The 20215-nt window shown below is 45.2% G+C and overlaps 2 protein-coding genes and 1 long non-coding RNA gene across 7 annotated transcripts in view; 2 read left to right on the forward strand and 1 right to left on the reverse strand.

Moving 5' to 3' along the window:
- LOC129475074 (uncharacterized) overlaps nt 1-4897 on the forward strand; it is a 25856-nt gene extending 20959 nt beyond the window's left edge. Inside the window, exon 2 of the long non-coding RNA XR_008654749.2 lies at nt 4329-4897. This is a non-coding gene — a long non-coding RNA (uncharacterized lncRNA). The remainder of the gene's footprint in view (nt 1-4328) is intronic.
- SLC25A53 (solute carrier family 25 member 53) overlaps nt 4769-20215 on the reverse strand; it is a 54329-nt gene continuing 38882 nt past the window's right edge. The window contains exons 1-3 of one of the 5 annotated variants that reach the window (XM_055266939.2): nt 14488-14620; nt 8550-8625; nt 4769-7614 (exon numbers count right to left, since the gene is read on the reverse strand). In XM_055266939.2, coding sequence (XP_055122914.1) covers nt 6660-7583 — 924 coding nt within the window. In that variant the 5' untranslated portion in view covers nt 7584-7614; nt 8550-8625; nt 14488-14620 and the 3' untranslated portion in view covers nt 4769-6659. Of the gene's footprint in view, nt 7615-8549; nt 8626-12799; nt 12978-13860; nt 14459-14487; nt 14621-20215 lie in introns of those variants that run through there. The other 4 variants (XM_063634778.1, XM_055266938.2, XM_055266937.2 and 1 more) reach the window with 4 other exon arrangements.
- Nucleotides 14420-18005, forward strand: ZCCHC18 (zinc finger CCHC-type containing 18). Its single transcript, XM_055266934.2, has 4 exons — nt 14420-14968; nt 15362-15413; nt 15601-15716; nt 16157-18005. The coding sequence occupies exon 4, from the start codon at nt 16280-16282 to the stop codon at nt 17489-17491; it is 1212 nt and encodes a 403-aa protein (XP_055122909.1). The 5' UTR covers nt 14420-14968; nt 15362-15413; nt 15601-15716; nt 16157-16279; the 3' UTR covers nt 17492-18005.

Raw genomic sequence — 20215 nt, forward strand, 5'->3', positions numbered from 1 at the left:
GAAATAGTCCCAATAATATATGAAAACTTGATATTTGACAGAGTTGGCATTGTAACTGAATGGGAGAAGGAAAGACTTTTCAACAAATGATATTAGGGCATTGGATATTCATAAGGAAAAAAATTAGACCTCTATTCTCATATGCTACACGAAAATTAATTCCAAGTATATTAAAAACCCAAATATGAAAGTCGAAACCATAAAAATTGTAAATTTTATTATAGTATAAAGGAATATCTTCATGATATTGGAGTATAGAAAGATTCCTTTGAAAAGACACAAAAGCACTTACCGTAAAAAGAGATTGATAACTTCGATATCTATCTTATAATTAGAACTTATGTTTATCAAAAGAAATCACTAAAATGGAAAAATAAGTGACAAGGTGGGGAGAGATGTATGGAACATATATAAAGAAGAACTAAAATTAAATAACTTCTACAAATTAATTTGAAAAAGTCATACAACTCAACAGGAAAAAATGACAAATGTCTAGAATAAATGCTTCACAAAAGAGGAAATCCTAATGTTCAATAGGCATGTGAAAAGATGCTCAACATTATTAGTCATCAGGAAAATCAAATTAAGAGATGCCATTTACACCAACTAGATAGGCAAAAATTAAGAAGTCTGGTAATACCAAGTGTTGGCCAGCAGGTGGAGGAATGGGAATTGTTAAACCTGGCTAGTAAGAGTGTGAATTGGTACATGCCATGAGGAAGTTAGGCATCATGCAATTAAATTGAAGGTGCTCGTATTCCATAAACCAGTAATTCCATTCTTACATAAGTGCCCTAGAGATACCTGTGTTTATACACACTACCAAGAACATTGATAGTAGCACCGTTTTGTAACAGTCAAAAATTAGGTTTCATCTCACCCCAGTTAAAATGGCCATTATCAAAAAGACAAAACAAAACAGAATCTGGCAAGGATGTGGAGAAAGGGGAACTCTCATACACTGTTATTGGGAATGTAAGATGGTGCAGCCATTATGGAAAGCGGTATGGGTGTCCCTCAAAAAACTAAAAATAGCACTACTATTATGATTCAGCAATCTTGCTGCTGGGCATATATCCAAAAAATTTTTTTTAACAGTATATTGAAGAGATATCTGCACTCTTATGTTTATTGCAGCACTATTTACAATATCCAAGTTATGAAATCAACCTAAGTGTCCATCAATAAATAAATGGGTAAAGAAAATGTGATATATCTACATGATTTAATAGTATTCAGCTATAAAAAAAAAAGAATGCAATCCTGTCATTTGTGGCAACATAGATGAGCTTGGAGGATTTTATGTGAAGTGAAATAAGCCAAGCACAGAAAGACAAATATCACATGTCCTCACTCATATGTGGGAGCTAAAAAAGTTGATCTCAAGGAGGTGGAGAGTAGAACTGTGATTACCAGAGGCTGGGAAGGGTACTGCAGAGGGGCGAATGAAGAGAGATTGGTTAATGGGTGCAAAAATACAGTTAGAGAGAAGGAATAAGATCTAGTGTTTAACAGCACAACAGAGTGACCACAGTATTCAATTTATTGTGTATTTCAAAATAGCTAGAAGAGAAGATTTGGAATGTTCTCAATGCAAAGAAATGATAAATGTTTGAGCTGATGGATATCCCAATTAGCTTGATTTGATCATTACACATTGTACACATGTATCAAAATATCACATATACCCCATAAACATATACAATTATTATACATCAATAAAACTAATGAACTGTAAAAATAAAACCTGCAAACAACCAGAATGTTCCTCAAAGTTATCATGAATAAATCATGGTATATTTATACAGTGGTGAACTGTACAACAATAAAAATGGATCAACTACAGCTATCTGCAATATCAGTGAGTCTCACAAGCAATGTGGAGTGAAACAAGATAGTCACAATTCCAAGTTTAAAAAGCATTTAATGTTTGAACATCTGTAAAACAAAACTGTTGTTTAGGGATGCTTGTAAGGAAGAAAACTTATAAACAAAAGCAAAGAAATTATCATTACAAAAGTCAGCATGGGGGCTACACCTAAGATGGAAGGAGGGATGTCATCAGTGGTGGGGGGAGAAGAGTAGGTTATTAAAGGGTTCTATTTCTTACTCTGGCTGGTTATTACATGAGTGATGGCTTTGTAAATGTTCTTTAAACTGGCAGTTCTCTTCTGAATGTATCTGTTTTCTTAATGAAATAGAAAGTAGGGTCACTAGTTGGAAATGATGAGGGAGGGAGTATTAAAAGATTTGAGGAAAGGAAGATGATATGAAAGAACCAGAGACACTGGAGAGTGAACAGACTAGAGAAATACAGTATTTTTATCTTTTCTGAAAGCTTTTTATATTGTTTCTGATTTATTACGCTTTTTCTCTCATATGCAACGTTATTTTATTAACTTTAATATACTACACTATATGTAGTTATCCCAGTAAAATTATAATGCTATTTAGTGTTTAAAAATAAATTGTAAAAGCAAAATTAAGTCAAAATATACCATATAATGATTTTTCATAAAACGTTACTTATTATTTCAACTTGAGCTTTATAAAAGCTGATGTAGTTTATATTTAGATAAAAATATATATCATGCATATATTGTGTTGTACGATGGCTTTTTATTCTTTTTCTTTTGACTTTTTATACCAAGTAATTTTAGCGTTAAATTGTATATTTTATGTGTTTAAACAGATATAGATATTTATTACCTCCTTATTTTATTGGTCTCAACTCCTAAGTCATTTTTAATATCAGAAAACATAGCTACATTAACATCACTAAACTAAATATTAACATTGACATTTAAAATTACTTGAAAACGACTATGCCCTTAAATTTTGCTCACAACTTTTAAGTGGAAAAAGTTGACAGGTCTGTATAATTTTACAATATTGCCTGGGATTTCATATGAACCGATTTGAAAAACTCAATTATTTAAATTATAACATGCTTTAGTTGTAAATCTATGTTTATATTATAATTGCATAGCTTCAAGCTTCAACATACATAATGTAAAGTTTTTATAAAGGCAAATATAGTAAATTTAAGCAATTATTAGCAATTTAGCTTTAAAATATACGCTGAAGGGAAAATACCCAAACTTTTTCCTTTGCTTTTACACCACAGCAATCAACACAGAATACTTCCATGTCCAGATGTGTGGGGTTTTCCCACACACTGAGTGAGCAATCAGTTCTGCAGCGAACACCAGATGGGTGTGCTCCAATTCCATTCTGACACAATCTACCTGGAGATAGCGTCATATCCCACAAGCTGAGGACTAGGTCTCACAAGACTCTTCCCAGGCCCTTCAGACACCAGTTGCAAATCCAAGCCTCCAGAACTTCTGACAGATGGGCTTCAAGTTTGAGTTCACATGACCCTTTCTTTGGGTTTAATTTGCCAGAAAGGGTCACAGAACTTAGGGAAATACTTAACGTTTACCACCTTATTATAAAGGATATATCAAAGGATACAGATGAAGAGATGCATAGGGTGAGGTACTGCCGAAGGGGCTCAGAGCTTCCGTGCCCTCCCTGGGGCACCACCCTCCAGGAACCTCCACATGTTCAGCTATCTGGAAGCTCTCCAAACCGAGTGCTTTGGGGTTTTTATGGAAGCTTCATTGCGTAGGCACGATTGATTAAATCATTGGCTACTGGCGATCAACTTAACCTTCCACCCCTCTCCCCTCCCTGGAGGTCAGGAATGAGGCTGTTAAGTCCCGACCCTCTAATGGTGCCTTGGTCTTCCTGGTGACCAGTTCCCATCCTGAAGCAACCAGGGGCTGCCAGCCATCAGTCAATTATTAGCATACAAAAAGATATCCCTTTGGAAATTCTAAGGATTTTAGGAGTTGTATGCCGGGAAACAGGATCAAAGACCAAGTATATATTTCACAATATCACATATATCGTGTGAGTTTTCATTTCATTATATTCTGTAATAACTGTGCCATTGTCAGAGATAAAACACAGTCTTTTAAAAAATAATTTGGATCTACAAACATTGAATCTAGGAATATTGAAAATTGATGTATGCAACTCTCAGATAGTTCAGGGAAAAAATATCCTGTGTGTGTATAGACAGAGTGCACACTTACATAATAAAGCAAATGGGGAGAAACATTAATAATAGGGGAATTAGGGTAAAGGGGACATGGGTGTTCTTTAAGCTTTATTTATGCTTGCAGCATTTTTAAATGTTTGAAATTATTTTTAAATAAGAAGCTAAAATGAAGAAAGGGACATGGATGGACAGAATGACATAAGTGGAAATCACCAGTGTACTTGGGAGATAAATGCATCTTTTTCCTTTCCTTATGCAGACCCTGTGTTCATACTTCCTTGAATCCACAAGTTGAGTACTGTCCCAACACATCCCGATCTGCAGATGTGGAAATTCATCTTCAGCTCTCCTGGACCAGCCATTTTCTGCCAACCTTGGTGGCAAATGCTGTCTGACATCATACCTCCAACAACCGTGTCTTTAATTTCTGTGGCATTCAGTGAGAAGTTCTCACTGCTAAATCTACAACCAAGTAAGACAAATACAGGACAAATTTGGTTCAGTAAGGAGATGCAAGAGGAGGGCATTACTAAGATGTCTGTAGGGGGAAACTATAACACATGTCATCTTGGAAATCCTCAAAATCCCAGAGTTGAAACAAATGGTACAGTTATACAGTGTGAGTCTGTTTGTGAAATTTCAGTTCCTGAACTGGTGCTAATAGCAAACATGCCATCAGTAATATAAACTCATGAAATGTGCCAGTTGAAAGTAATTTTTTTTATTGTTATTATTATTATCAGCAGCAGCATCATTATCATTAGCACAAAACTAAATCGATTATTAAAAGAAACCAAAAACACAGCCCAAAGGCATGTGTCTTGCTGACAGTGAGTCAATAACTTTATCTTCGTGTACAAGGGACAGCACCCTGAGGATATACCATATCACAGCTTGATAATCAATTCAATAATTTGACCAACGTTATTGAGCACCTAGGCACAATGGAAGATTTTAAAATGCATATAAGAATCCCTGCTTTCAAGGAGTTTTACAGTCTAGTAGGAGGTATTGAAGAATACAAGAACACAGGGTCATATGAGATTAGTGACATAATGGAATCAGTACCCTGTATGAAGTGCTGTTAGAAAGGGGCATCACAGAGGCTGGGTACGGTGGCTCACGCCTGTAATCCCAGCACTTTGGGAGGCCAAGGTGGGTGGATCACCTGATGAGGTTGGGAGTTCGAGACCAGCCTGACCAACATGGAGAGACCCCATCTCTACTAAAAATACAAAATTAGCCGGGCATGGTGGTGGGCGCCTGTAATTCCAGCTACTCGGGAGGCTGAGGCAGGAGAATCACTTGAATCTGGGAGGCGGAGGTTGCAGTGAGTCGAGATCACGCCATTGGCACTCCAGCCTGGGCAACAAGAGCGAAACTCCGTCTCAAAAAAAAAAAAAAAAAAAAAGAAAGGGGCATCACAGAGACTAACGTCACATTCAGTTGGGGAAAATCAAGAGCTCCATAGAGAAGGTGACCTCTGAGCTGGGCTTCGAGGAACTGGAAGGATTTTGGTAGACTGGCACGTGAAGAAGGAGCACTGCAGGTGGAAAGAATAGTGTGGGCCAAAGTATGGCCACGGGAAAGTTCATGGAATGTCTGGGGAGAGAACAATAGTTCATTATGGGTAGTGTTTGGGGTTTATGTAAGTGGAGTGACAATATGTTGAAAGTTATATGACGACCATATTTTGAATGGCTCTGAATGACAGGCTAAGATTTCTGATATTTATGTCATAGTAACTACATTAACCACATCAACAAAATATGCAATTATCTGTGAAAAGATATGGTCACTTCACTTCCAGGTTTCTTAGGGAAACTCAAATGGTTTCTAGGCAATGTTATCACCTTGCTCTCAGAAATGTCCTAGCAGATAACACCAAGCAGACTATAGCAAATGTTTCTATTTTGCATGTAATTAAATCTTTTCTTTCAAAGTTTTTATTCTTTCCATCCATGGGCCACGCCTCTTCTCACTCCCATCTCCAGCCCCACTAGCTCTTGTGGCACCTGACGAGTTCACGCAAGCCTAATTTCGGATTTCCAGCCACAGCTGCTACCCTGAAAGTAGGACCCACAGCCTTGAGAAGTGAGAGGTGGTGGTAGAGGCAGTGAACAATATCATGAAAATGTAGCCATCTGAGAAGTTTTATGGAATTCCCATCCTAAGAATCAAGCATAGTTCTTTGAAATTGGAGTTCCACTCAGTTTGGTCTGGAGGACACCTAGAGGGTCCCAGAGCTCAAAGTGCCTAAGTAAGGTCATCTTTTTAAGTTTCCACTTATTGCCAAGGAATTCCTTAACGGAATGACACTTAATCTGGGTTACACGTTATTTAAAGGCTTCCTGGCTCTGAGGCTACTGAAGCTGTGGAGAGACGGGGGCAAACGTTTCTTTTTGACTAAGGAATCCCGTTGGGCTTTGTCCTGGCTCAACAGGTTGGTAGTTGGGAACTTCTCCCATGCAATGAGTTTACAGATGCTAAAAGATGGCTGTATTAGGCAACCGAGCCAAAGAAGTAAGCTATATAGAACCAACCAGGGAAGATTTAGAATAACAAAGCTGCCATGCCACACTTTCTGCAGCTAGTCAGTCTTCAGCTCTTTCCTGGAGTGTGACTTCCTCTGCAGGAAGTCATGGATTGCTGTAGTGAGGCCCCATGTCACACTGGACCTTAGGATGACCAGGGAGCCTCCACGGTAGATCAGGAGCAGCTTTCGGCCCCGAGTGTTCCACACATCCTGGGCAGAGGCCCACAGGCTTGGCATGTTCTGCCATCCAATGTGGGACTGCATATTAGCAACCAGCACAATCAGAGGATACAGAACTAGGCAGGTGATTGTTCCATTGACACTACCAGACACCAAGGCAGGAACCCAGTGGGGCAGGCCTTGCTCTGCCAGGCCATCCTGGATGGGGTCCTTGAAAGAAAAATATAGAGCACTCCCCAGGCTGTTCCTGGCCAGGACAGGCCAGAAACCACGATAGTAACCCAGTGACAGCCGCCCCCAAAGCCCATAAGAGTTGAATTCCTTGAGAATGCTGAAGGTGCTGGGGAAGCGAGCTTGCTTGCGACCATCCTGGAGCACATTTTGCACCCTTTCAAAGGGGCTGAGTGCCACAGCCTCCACCACACCAGACATGAGCCCTGCAGCCCAGCGGTGTCCCAGGGTGTGTGGCCCAACAGGAGAGAGAAAGCACAGCAGGCTATCATAAGTCCCAAACAGAAGAGTCCCTTGCAACGTCTTGGACAGAAGAGGAGGGTAGATTCCCCGGTAGAAGTATTGAGGACCTTCATGCCAAAGCTGTCTCACAGCCTCTGACACTGCCATGGCATGGATCTGTTGCCGGAACACAACCTTATAGATAGGAAAGGTCAGAAAAGTAGACATAAAGTTGGAAACGGCCCCAAGGGCGTAGGCCTGGGAATGCCAGCTTTCCTTTCCTGGAGCCTCTGCTCGCGTCCTGTGCTGAAGCTCCTTCCTGGGAGAGTGGTTCTGCTCCCCCATGCTGAAGACAACTGGGTGCAGATGGAAGAAACTGGCAAGGGTGGAAAAAAAGAGATTAGACTGACCAATTAATTCTGTTGGCAAGCATTTTCATTGCTTAATTAGAAATGAACTCTAAGAAACTCAGGTCGATGGAAACAAGCAACTCTTTGAGCCAGTTTCTGATATATAAGCACACCCTTAAGAAATTAAGAATTAATTAACTTTAAATTAAAAGAAAGGCAATCAGTTTTTCTGGACAGAGCCACCACTACAGTATTTTGCTGACACAGCAAATATTCCAATATTCAAAGGATTACGACTGAAAAACATGAAATAGAGGAGGGGAAGACTCCAAAACTTAATGCATCAACTTTCACGACATGAAACTGTGCATTTTATAAACCACTTGAATAATACATTGCTATTCTGTTTAAAAAAATCTGGCACTATCTTGTAGAGGCAGAAAGGCATTTAACAGTTGAAGTGCAATGCTTTCTCTAAAAGTTGGTATTAAATTTGGGGAGGGGGAATCTCCCCTCGCCTTTCTCTCCATAGATTCCTGCCCAAGCTGTAGCTGTTTCATGGCAACGCCCAGCCCCCCTCCAGCAAGTGAGGAAAGGAAAGAGCAGCTGCTTCTGGAAGTTCAGTGCCTAAAGGCTCAGCACCTGGCAACTTCTAAGCCTAACCTTGAAGACCTGTAGCTATATAATAGAGCAGCGTTTCTTAACCTCAGTGCTATTGACATTTTGGGCAGGATAATTTTTTATTCTTGGCACCTGTCCTCTGCACTTGAGAATGTTCAGAGGCTCCCTGGCTTCGGCTCACTGCATGCCGGTAGCACCAGTAGTGACTTACACAGTGTGATGACCAAAAATATCTTGAGACCTTGCCAAATGTCCCCTGGGAGGCAAAACTGCTCCCGGCTTAGAACCACTGTACTAGATAGAATAGGCAGTGCAAGGACCCCAAACTATTGCTCCTTACCCCAGAAAGGCCAGGAAGCAGATGGCTAGTATGAGAAGCAACTTGGAAGCCAGGACATATGAAGGAACTTTGGGATCTAAAGAAAAAAATGAATGCTCAGTGCAGATCTGAGGGAGTTTGCCAGAGAGGAAAGAGGGGGTCCCTGGGCTGACGAGACAGGGTGTGCAGAAGCCAGAGCTGCCACCTCAGGGAAAGGAACAGAGATGTGTGGGTGTGGGGCAGGAGGACAGGGGAGAGGCGGAGGAGCATGATGGCCAGGACGGAGGGCTTCCATCTACAGTGACAGGGACAAGAAGCTTGGCAGGAACTGCAGACCCACAAGTTTCACACAGAACCCTGGGCTATGTGGTGGGGGGCATGAAGGTTGGGACTCTAATTAAGCTAGCAGACCAATGGGGAACCAGAGAGTCCAGGCTGAGGTCCCCAGGGAGGAGTAGAAGCCACACACTGCAAGAAGCCCAATGCAGCCTTCCCGAGGCTGCCAGGACAAGAATCCGCCTTGGCGTACTACTCCTTCCAAAATCACTCCCACCAGCTCTGCTCTTCCCTAGCCCCTTCTCCCTGCTCCATCCATCTCCCAACAATCCCATTCCTATCCCCCCTGCTCCATCCATATCCCCACAATCTCATTCCTATCCTCCTGCGCCATCCATATCCCCACAATCTCATTCTATCCCCCCTGCTCCATCCATATCCCACAGTCTCATTCATATCACCCTGCTCCATCCTCACCCCCACAATCTCATTCATAACCCCACCCTGTTCCATCCATATCGCCACATTCTCATTTCTATCCCCTTTGCTCCATCCATTTTCTCACAATCTCACTTTACCACCACTCCCCTCCCCTGGAGCCACACTCACCTCTTGGTGGAGGGAGATGGAGGCTCAGCCTCCTGTACTCTGCCCATCACCACCTCCCCCTACCCCCACATTCCATGATGGCCTTAAGCCTCAGCCTCCTTTACCCTCATAGCCAGTACACCGGGAGGGCCCCTCTGCCTCTGACCCTTTAGCTGAGAACGGAGCAGGAGTAAAAGCTCAAGAGGCCCACTCTTTGCATCCCTTTGGGCCACCTCTGGCCCCTGGAAGCCCCACTTCCATTTCTCCAGAGCCAAAGGGTACTCCTCCCAGATACCCAGGCTGCTAAATCTACAGGAGCCCCCAACAGTCCTCAGCTCTCCTACCAAAGATCTTCTTTCCAAAGTCTTACCTTCACCTAAATAAGGACAGGTGGTGAAGTAAATATTTGTCCTTTCTTCTACCTCAGAGTGCAATAATGTTCCATTTCCTCCCTACCATTTATAAACGTGTTCACTGACACCATGAGGCAGGATGATTTAGCAGAAAGAAAACTGGGCTAGGATTTGGCAGTGCAAGGACTCCCAACTATCGCACCTACCCCAGAAAGGCCAGGAAGCAGGTGGGGTAGTATGAGATACTAGCATTATAAGTGAGTTTTGTTATCAACTTGATGTGTGACCTTTAGAAATTCAGTGACATCTTGGAGCCTTACCCACCTGAGCTGTAAATGGAGCAGAAAGGGTAAAATAATTTTTAGTCATCTCCATACTGTATCTGCCAGAGGGGGGTGATAAGGGGGCATTCAGGTCAATAGTTGATAGAGGAATTGTACTTTTCAATCCTCAACTCCTTCTGCCATTTTTGTAAATCATTTTGAGGGATTAAAGGTGAACAATAATTGAGAAACATCTACCCTTAATATGTAATCCATTTTATAAATCCAATCCTTTCCATTTTATGGGAGGGGAGTTCGTGTTTCTCCCATGTATTTTCTGTTAAGATGCCAGGCTTTGGAAAGGGCAGACAGACCCGAGACTGAATTCTGCCTCTGCCACTTAGTTGTGTGACCTTGGACAAGACATTTCATTCAGTCTCAGGTTCTTCAGCTACAAAACAGGGGTATTAAGATCCACCTCAAAGCGTTGTGGCAGAGATTAATAACATAAAATGAGATAAAGTGGTTGAGAATCCATAACATGGTGGCCTTGATAAGAAGTATCAAAAAAAGATGCTTCTGGACTTCACTATCTGTCTCCACAGAATGCATGCTCCTTCTGGACGCTCTCGGGACAGCCATAACCAGATACAGGGGCATTTGGGAACAAATCTTCTGTTCCCAAGGGAGGCAGGGAAGCCCTTACTTCCACGAATAGGAAGGCGCAACATAAGCAATCTAGGAGATCCTGGCCCCTTCACATGAATTCAAAGTATAGACCACAAAATGGACCTAGAGTTGGCCTTAAGCAGATATCACCTGTACCCTATGACCTGCCTCCTATGTTTACAGCCTAGTAAAATGAGCCCAGAGGATTCCAGACTCTCCCAGCCAGTCTAGTCCACATGGGTAGCCTGTGTGACTGCCCCAGGATCCAGCCACAAATGAACGCATTTGTCTGTTCATTCAGGGCATCTCTCAGCCAGTCCTTTGGTCTGCTCACAAACATGTATTGATCATCCACTAAATCACTGTGGGTAAACCACCATGGAGCTATAGTGAATAGAACTTGGTGCCTGCCCTCAAGTGCTTAGAAATCTAGTCAGCTAGCTTGGGAGACAGGTCAACAGCGTGCTAAACTCTACAGAAAGACAAGGGGTACACTAATGAAGGTGGAAGCAAAAAGACAAGAGCAATTTATTCCACCTGAGAAGGGGCATATGACTCAATCCTTAATTGAGTAGAGTAGAATAGGCTGTTGTTAGGTGGGGAGTGAGGGCAAGCATTCTAGGCTGAGGAAGTGGCCTAAGGCACATAGGCTTAAGAGTGTGAGTTGTGCATGGGGCTGGCCTACCCCATGTGGTGAGAAGGAAATAGAGCTGTGGTTGACAGAGAGAAGCCCATTTAAGATGAGGACCACATTTGTCTTCTCCACTGCATTGTGTTGTAGGGCACAGAGATGGGCTCTGGATACAGCCAGCCCTGGGTTTGAATTTCACTCTGTCACTTCCTAGCTTTATAACCTTGGCCAAGTTTTGTCATCTCGCTGATCCTCAGTATCCTTATATGTAAAATGATTGTCATGAAGGATGCATGAGACAAAGTACGGAAAGTGCTTAGCACAGCACCTAGTATATAAGTTGCTTCATAAGTTATATTAGTAGTTTCATTTTTTAAAAATGAGATAATAGAAATAAAGGCAAGATGACAAATTGTTCTAAAGGCTGCAATTGGTCTAATGAACTGGGTCATCTGCAGAATGCATTTTGGACTGCTTGTTTGGAAGGCAGCAAAGAAGAGTTTTCATGGGCTTTGGAGTTTGACATCCCCGGCCTGCAATCCCAGTGCCTCCACTTACAAGTTGTGAAGCCTAACACAAGTTACTTAACGTCCCTGAAATTCAGTTTCCCTGTCTGCAAAATGGGATACAATAGCTGTCTCAACAGGGTTGCTAAGAAGCTTAAAAGAGATAACAGACAGAAAGTTCCTGGCACAAAGGAGGAGGGCAGCCAAAGGCAGCTATTATTGTTTCAACTGAAAGCTTTATCTCCAAACCTTCAAGCTTTTAAGGTTTATTTGTTGAAATTAGAAAATGTGGTCTCATTAGAGCCATCAATAGGAACACACACACATGAGGCCAGAGATAGGATGTCCTGTATCCAATTGGAGCCAGGTTGCAAATACTCCCCCCATCCCTGCATGAAGAGTCCCTCGCTTGTTCTAGTAGCCCAACCCTGGCACCTTTACACAATCCATTTCCTGTCATTGTTTTTGTCAGAGCACTGACACCTATTCTTGGTCCTATGTGATTCCATCCCTACCAAGTCCAGCTGCAAATACCTAATTTGGTGATGAAGCCAATTTAAACACTGAACAAGAGTCTTCTGGGAGGTAAGGGTCAGATGTTACAGGATGGGGGAGCAGAAGCAAAAGTCTGAAGGAAACCTAACCAGCATCACCCCTAAGTATGTGAGGTGAGCAACTTGCCTTCTCTGTACATCCACACTTTCCACCCTCCACCACCACTACCCCACTGTTCCATCCACAGACCATGATCCTGAGATGGAAGGTGCTTTATCTCCAAATTTTTATTGTTTACTCCAAGGAACTCTAGATCTTGGGGTTGTAAATTAGATGGCGGAAAGGAGCAAGTGAAGTACCTTGGCAGACTGAAGATGAAGCCAACAGCAGTGGAAGGGCATCAGACTGTTCACTTGCTTCTAAACATCAGGAGTCAAGAACAAGCCCCACAGGAGCCTCCTAGCCACACTATACATAAAGGAAGTAATACCTGCTCTCTAAGTCAGGGAAAAATGGAGCAGGTTTTCCAGCCACTGCCTTCATGGCCATTCACTTTGGACAGCCCTGCATGCCGTTTCCATGGAGTTGCTCCTTCTCTGGGGCCAGTGATGCCAAATCCAGCAAAGGAGAAGTCCCCTGAAGAGCTCACAGAAGGGCAACCTAGCAACCTGTCCTTGAGCCAGGAAATGAAAGAGCTATATCAGCAACAGAGAGCTGTGGTTTGGGGGTTAGGTTAAATGGGGTTTTATTTCTCACACTTCTTCGTCAAGCATGGCTTGAAGAAGGAAGACGTTATGACAGACCCATTTGAAAATCTGCAAAGCTGTGGACTCAGAAGAATATACGGAGTCCAGATTCTTTGCATACAATTCCAGGAAGGACCTCGGGTAGGAACCTGTGCTCTGGAGTTACATTTCATGACAGATATGCCATGGACAGATACACTGATGGCAGGCCCATTTACTTATAATACTTCAGCATCACGTGGTGGTGTTTAGAACAGTGGTTCACGAATCTCTCTACACCTCAGAATCAACTACAGGGCTGGTTAAAACTACAAATCACACTCTTCATCCCTAGTCCTACTACATCAAAATTCCCCAGGGGTAAGGCCCAATAATCTACATTTATAACAAGCTCTCCAAAATGATTCTGAGGCAGCCCACCCTGTACTCACACTTTGGTTAACAGCATGAGTTCTGGATTCAGAGACTCAGTTCAAATTTTGGATTCACCTTGTATTTTCAGACAAATGATTTTACCTCTCTGAGCCTGGCCTCTTTGGGGTCATAAAGGGCTGTAGAAATAATGTTGCTTTTATAAAACAGGCAGCTTGTTGTGTATAAAAAAAAGAAGACGAAAAGAAAAAAAGATTAGTAATAAAAAAAAAAACGAAGGAAAGAAAAGTGCCAAGAAGAGTTTCCTCTTCTGTACAATGGGCACCATAAAGGTTGCCTTCATCTTCCCTCAGCCCTCTCCCCACTACCTCCTCACCCCCTCCCTCAGCACTATCATCACATTGAGACTGCTGTTGAGATGGTTTGAGACTACCTGTGCAAAAATGCTCTTCAGACAATGCTGCAGGGCAAAGAATTAGCATCTAGAGAGCAACAGGCGGTGCTAGGTTGGATGCTGTAACTTATTTGCTGCAGGTTACAGGCCAAAACGAGTAACCTGTCTCTCTCTGGCTCAGTTTCTTCATCTGTGAAATGGAGATGATGGTTCTTGCTCACCAATTCTATGCAATCCCAAGTTGGTCCTCCCATCTGGCTTTGGTTTTTCTCCGCTATCCCTTAATCTGACAGCATAGAGGAGTGCTGGCAAGGGGCAGCCTTTGAAGTCAGACATGTTGACTTGGGTGTGAGCTCTTAACTCTGCATTTCCTAACTGTACTGCCTGGGTGCTTCAGTCCTTTCCTGTTAAATGGGCACACTACTACCTCCTTCACACGGCTGCTGAGAAGAGAAAAGGAGATGTCCATGCAGGCGCCTCTGCACACAGAAAGCACTCGGTAAACGCTGTTTCCCCCCTTCCCCCTATACAAAGGTGAGGAACTCTCATTGTTCACTTGGTTTCTGTCCCACCTCGTGTTTAAGGTATCCGGTCTAAAAGCCCGGAGGAGAGCCGAGGTGTAAGGGGATAGGAAGAAGGGAGGAGATGGGGTAGCAGCAAACTCACGGATGAAAGGGAAATGGGCCCAGTCCGTGCGTCCGAGCTGCACTTGACGCCGTGCCGCCTCCCGCGCCTGTCTGCCGCAGCCCCCGCCCGCCGGCCCGCCGGCCCGCTCCTCCTTCTTGCTAGCAGTAGCTTCGGGGCCGGAGGCTGTGCGGGGAGGCCGCCCCCTCGCCCCGCTGATTGGCCGCGTCGCCCGGCTCGTCACGCTCTTTTGTCTCAGTCGGCAGAGACTGAAAGCAACCGCGGCTGCCCGGAGGGCCGAACTGGAGGGTGGGCGCAGCCTTGGCTGCCTTGGGAACCGTGCTGCCTCGACTCGGCTACCACTCGCTGGGCGGCTGTGCGCACTCGCTAGGTCGGGCAGCCCCGGGTCGCTTAGCGGCCGAGGAGGCGCCAGAGATCTCGTTCCCCTGCAGAGCTACGGGGACCGGAAGACGAAACAGAGCTGTGGACGCGGGAGCACATGCTGCCCACCAGTGGAGCACAGGTAAAGAAAGAGCGCGCGATTGCCCGGCGCGGAGAGGGGTGGGGGAAGCCCCGCCAGGACTGAGCGGCGCCCGGCTTGGAGAATCAGTAACTGCGAGGCAGGGGATGGAGCACTCCCTTGGCCTGGTTGCGCTGAGGAAGGAGTTGTGGTTCATCTGGATGCTGCCGACTGGGTAGGATTTAGGATTTGCCTGGATTAAGGTGGGTGGGGGTGTTGTCGGAGGTCGGGGGTGTTGTCGGGCGTCGGGGGCGGGGTGTATTCGGGGAGGCGGCAAGGGGCGGGAGGAGACGATCGCAAGCTGTCTTGAACCCCTTTTGCATCTCCTCATCTCTTCCTGGGAAGGAATATGAGGGTGGGAGGTTATCCAACTTCTAGTCTCTTTCTCCCTGGCAGGTCATCAAAGCCGAATCCGAACTTGAATACCGTGCGGCGGATTGCAGAGCTGGTAGGGCAAGGGTCTCCCGGAGGAAATGTAAGGGGGGTGGGGGGGAGGGCAGGTGGCACTTTGGCTTGCGTTCGGAAGATGGGAGAGGGAATTTTCCGCCTGGCGACAGTGGAGGCGGTGGAGGGGAGGTATCAGGTTTTCAGATGAAGCTGCTTCCAATCCTTCCTTTCCCTCTTTCGCGGCACAGTCTTGAGGCCCTGAGGACTGGGATCTGCGACCCCCAGTGGACAAAAGTCGGCCGTACCCCAGAGGCTAATTTTCTCAGGGCAGGCACCTGTTGCAGAGGCTGCAAGTAAAATAAAGGTGAACGCTAGTTTCCGAGTTCATGTAAGAATCTGAGAAATAACGGGAGGGAACGTTGACAAGGGGGTGTGATTGAGACCTGAGGCCATGAGGTTAATGGTTTCTTATTACCATAAATCTGTGACACACAACCATTGCGTTCCGTTTTGAGGGCCCAGTATCAGCCCCCAACACTATGTCATCTAGAATTAGAAGCAACAGTTGTCGCCCCTCCTGGAGTACAGGCAGGAGGGGATGGATGTGGCTCTGAAAAACTACCTACTAGTCCAGGGACACCTGCTAGCTCTGGAATGTTGTAATTGCCAGTCTCCTGCAGGGTATTGTTAAGGCACTGGGCAGATATGAAATGCACTGCAAGGCCATTCAGGAAGATAGAGAATGCTACTGCAGACTGCTTCCCCACAGCCCACTATCTTATTAACCTTTTTTATTTTCCTTAGAATCCCTACTGAAATACAAGGCAGGCACAGCCCAGGAACGTTGCTTTGGAGAATCCTGCAGATAAGGCTTTTCCAAAAAGCACGAGCATCTTGTTGTATTCCGATACCCTATCGTCGTCAGTCATGGCTAGCATCATGGCGCGTGTGGGTAACAGCAGGCAGCAGAATGCACCTTTGCCGCCTTGGGCCCATTCCATGTTGAGGTCTCTGGGGAGGAGTCTCGGTCCTTTAGTGGTCAAAATGGCAGAGAGAAACATGAAGTTGTTCTCGGGAAGAGTGGTGCCAGCCCAGGGGAAAGAAACCTTTGAAAACTGGCTGATCCAAGTCAATGGGGTCCTGCCAGATTGGAGTATGTCTGAGGAGGAAAAACTCAAGCGCTTGATGAAAACACTTAGGGGCCCTGCCCGGGAGGTCATGCGTTTGCTTCAGGCGGCCAACCCCAACCTAAGTGTAGCAGATTTCTTGCGGGCAATGAAATTGGTGTTTGGGGAGTCTGAAAGCAGTGTGACTGCCCATGGTAAATTTTTTAACACCCTGCAGGCACAAGGGGAGAAAGCCTCCCTTTATGTGATCCGTTTAGAGGTGCAGCTCCAGAATGCTATTCAGGCAGGCATCCTAGCTGAGAAAGATGCAAACCAGACTCGCTTGCAACAGCTTCTTTTAGGCGCTGAGCTGAATAGGGACCTGCGCTTCAGGCTTAAGCATCTTCTCAGGATGTATGCAAATGAGCAGGAGCGGCTTCCCAATTTCCTGGAGTTAATCAAGATGATAAGGGAGGAAGAGGATTGGGATGATGCTTTTATTAAACGGAAGCGGCCGAAAAGGTCTGAGCCAATAATGAAGAGGGCAGCCAGCCCTGTGGCATTTCAGGGCGCCCAGCCAATAGCAATCAGCAGTGCTGACTGTAACTGCAACGTGATAGAAATAGATGATACCCTTGATGACTCCGATGAGGATGTGATCCTGGTGGCGTCTCTGGACCCTCCACTGACACCCACAGGTGCTCCTCCCTTCAGAGGAAGAAGCAGACCTCTGGATCAAGTGCTGGTTATTGATTCCCCCAACAATTCTGGGGCTCAGTCTGTTTCTACCAGTGGTGGTTCTGGGTATAAGAATGATGGTCCTGGGAATATTCGTAGAGCCAGGAAGCGAAAATACACAACCTGCTGTTCATATTGTGGTGAGGAGGGCCACTCAAAAGAAACCTGTGACAATGAGAGCAACAAGGCCCAGGTTTTTGAGAATCTGATCATCACCCTGCAGGAGCTGACACATACAGAGGAGAGGTCAAAAGAGGTCCCTGGAGAACACAGTGATGCTTCTGAGCCACAGTAAGGATCTAGTCCAGCCCTAAATGAGTCAACTGTATTCAGAGTCTGGTAATGGGAATAACAGGAGAGGGGGGTGGGTTTCTAACTGCATGAGTTAATCCACAAAGCAGTTTTCCTTTGGGAAGAAGAGGTCTTGCATACCAGCACAGTGGATGGGGAATGGTGTGACCTCTGTCCCTGCTCTCTTCTCTGCTGGCTTAAGGGTCTATTCTCCATGTGTCTATTTCTTTGATGACTTTATACTTTTTATGAAAGGAGCATCTTTTCATTAAACCTTCAAAAATAAAGGAAGATACAAAAACTAAAGTACAAATTACCTGAAACTCAGCACCCTTTTGTAACCATTGTCAGCCCTTTGGTGAATGTCCTTCCAGATATCTCCCTGCACCTGTGTACCCAGATAGATATATGTATAGATAAGAGTGATCAAATATTAAGTGCTGTTCTATATTGTGTATTCTTCACCAAATAATATATCTCGTGGACTTCTATGTCGATGAATATATATAAATATCTAATTTCATGTCTCTGTGTGATGTTACTTTTAGAAAGATAAAGAAAAATGAAACTAAATATAGAAGCTATAAGGGGGGGTCATACCACGAGGAGGGGTTTTTATCAACCTCATTTATAGGAAAGGAGAAAGGAAGCTGAAATGGACTGAATATCTCCCATACAACCCCTTAACACAACTGACCTGTCTCCTAGGTCATAGAGCCAATCCCTACACCCATGAGTTAATAATGTTCCAATGTTTTCTTCTTGAACATATCATGAGACATCAGATGGGGAACAGGGGGGGACAAAAATTGAAAATGGGTATTCCCGAGGCTCCATTCCTGTTTGTATTGGGAAGGGACAACTACTCCTGCCCCATCTCTTGACCTCAGATGAGAGGGTGATAAAAGATGACATGTGACCTCTATCCCTGAGGGTCCCAAGTTTCTTGTAGGTACAGTAGTCCCTATCTTCACGAAGAGGTCAAAACTGGCAAAGGGCAGTGGGGAATGATTTTATTTAAGGCAAGGAGTGGAGTGAAATGAATGCAGACCTGAGGACCTGAGGGAGTTTGCCTGGGAGGAAAGAAGGGGTCCCTGAGCTGACGAGACAGAGTGTGCAGCAGCCAGAGCTGGCACCTCAGGGAAAGGAGCACAGAGCTATGTAGGTGGAGGACAGGGGAGAGGGGGAGGGGTCTGATGGCCAGGCTGGTGGGCTCCCATCTACAGTGACAGGGACAGGAGGCCTGGCAGAAACCGCAGACCCACAGGTTTCACACAGAACCCTGGGCTATGTTGTGGGGGGAGTGGAGGTTGGGACTCTAATTAGACTAGCAGGCTGATGGGGGACAAAAGGGTCTAGGCTGAGGTCCCCAGGGAGGAGTAGAAGCCACACACTGCAAGGAGCCCAATGAAGCCTTCCCGGGGCTGCCAGGCCCAGAATCCGCCTTGGAGTGCTCTCCTTCCAGAATCACCTCCAACTCTGCTCTTCCCTGGCCCCTTTCCCTTGCTTCATCCACATCCCCATAATCCCATTCCTATCCCCACTGCTCCATCCATATCCCCACAATCTCATTCCTATCACCCCTGCTCCATCCATATCCCTACAATTACATTCCTATCCCCTCTGCTCAATCTATATCCTCACAGTCTCATTCATAGCCCCCTGCTCCATCCATATCCCCACAATCCCATTCAGCTCCCCCCTGCTCCATGCATATCCCCACAATCTCATTCAGATCCTTCCTGCTCCATCTGTATCCTCAGTCTCATTCCTATCCCCCCTGCTCCATCCATATCCCCACAATCTCATTCAGATCCCCCCTGCTTCATCCATATCCCCACAATCTCATTCAGATCCCCCCTGCCCCATCCATATCCCCACAATCTCATTCATATCCCTCCTTGCTCCATCCATATCCCCACAATCTCATTCAGATCCCCCCTGCTTCATCCATATCCCCGCAATCTCATTCCTATCCCCCTTGCTCCATCCATTTTCTCACAATCTCACTTTACCACCACTCCCCTTCCGTGGAGCCACACTCACCTCTTGGTGGAGGGAGATGGAGGCTCAGCCTCATGTGCTCTGCCCATCACCACCTCCCCCTCCTCTGCATTCCATGATGGCCTTAAGCTTCAGCCTCCTTAATGCTCATGGCCAGTAGACTGGGAGGGCCCCTCTGCCTCTGACCTTTTAGCTGAGAACTGAGCAGGAGTAAAGGTTCAAGAGACCCACTTTTTGCATCCCTCTGGAGCACCTCTGGCCCCTGGCAGCCACGTCCATCTCACCACAGGCAAAGTGGACCCCACCACCCAGGCAGGAGGCAGCTTCATCAAGCCCTCAAAGCCACAGGGTCCCCCAACACTACCTGGCTCTTACAGCCCCCTATTCCTCCCTACCTCTCCCAAAGTCTATCCTTGGAGGGGATTTGCCCACTCATCTCTCCAAGATTAGAATATAGTTCCACTGGCTGCTCACCTTTTCTCAAATTCACTCTATAAATGCTATTGAATGATTTACCTAGATATGCTGTCATAATTTCTTTCTGAAACCAGGTAGAGTGAAGAGAGGAATAAATGCTACACCTACCCCCACCCTCCTTTTCACTGGAGTTAGCTTGGAGGTTCAAGATCATTACTTTGAAACCCTGCTGTGTAGTTCATCCTCTTTCCTCCTCCCCCAATCCTGTCCTCTGTTGTGTAAACCTGAAACTGTCTAAATTTTTACT

The sequence above is a fragment of the Symphalangus syndactylus genome, chromosome X (genome assembly GCF_028878055.3).
Source record: "Symphalangus syndactylus isolate Jambi chromosome X, NHGRI_mSymSyn1-v2.1_pri, whole genome shotgun sequence".
In the NCBI taxonomy this organism is placed as follows: Eukaryota; Metazoa; Chordata; class Mammalia; order Primates; family Hylobatidae; genus Symphalangus; species Symphalangus syndactylus.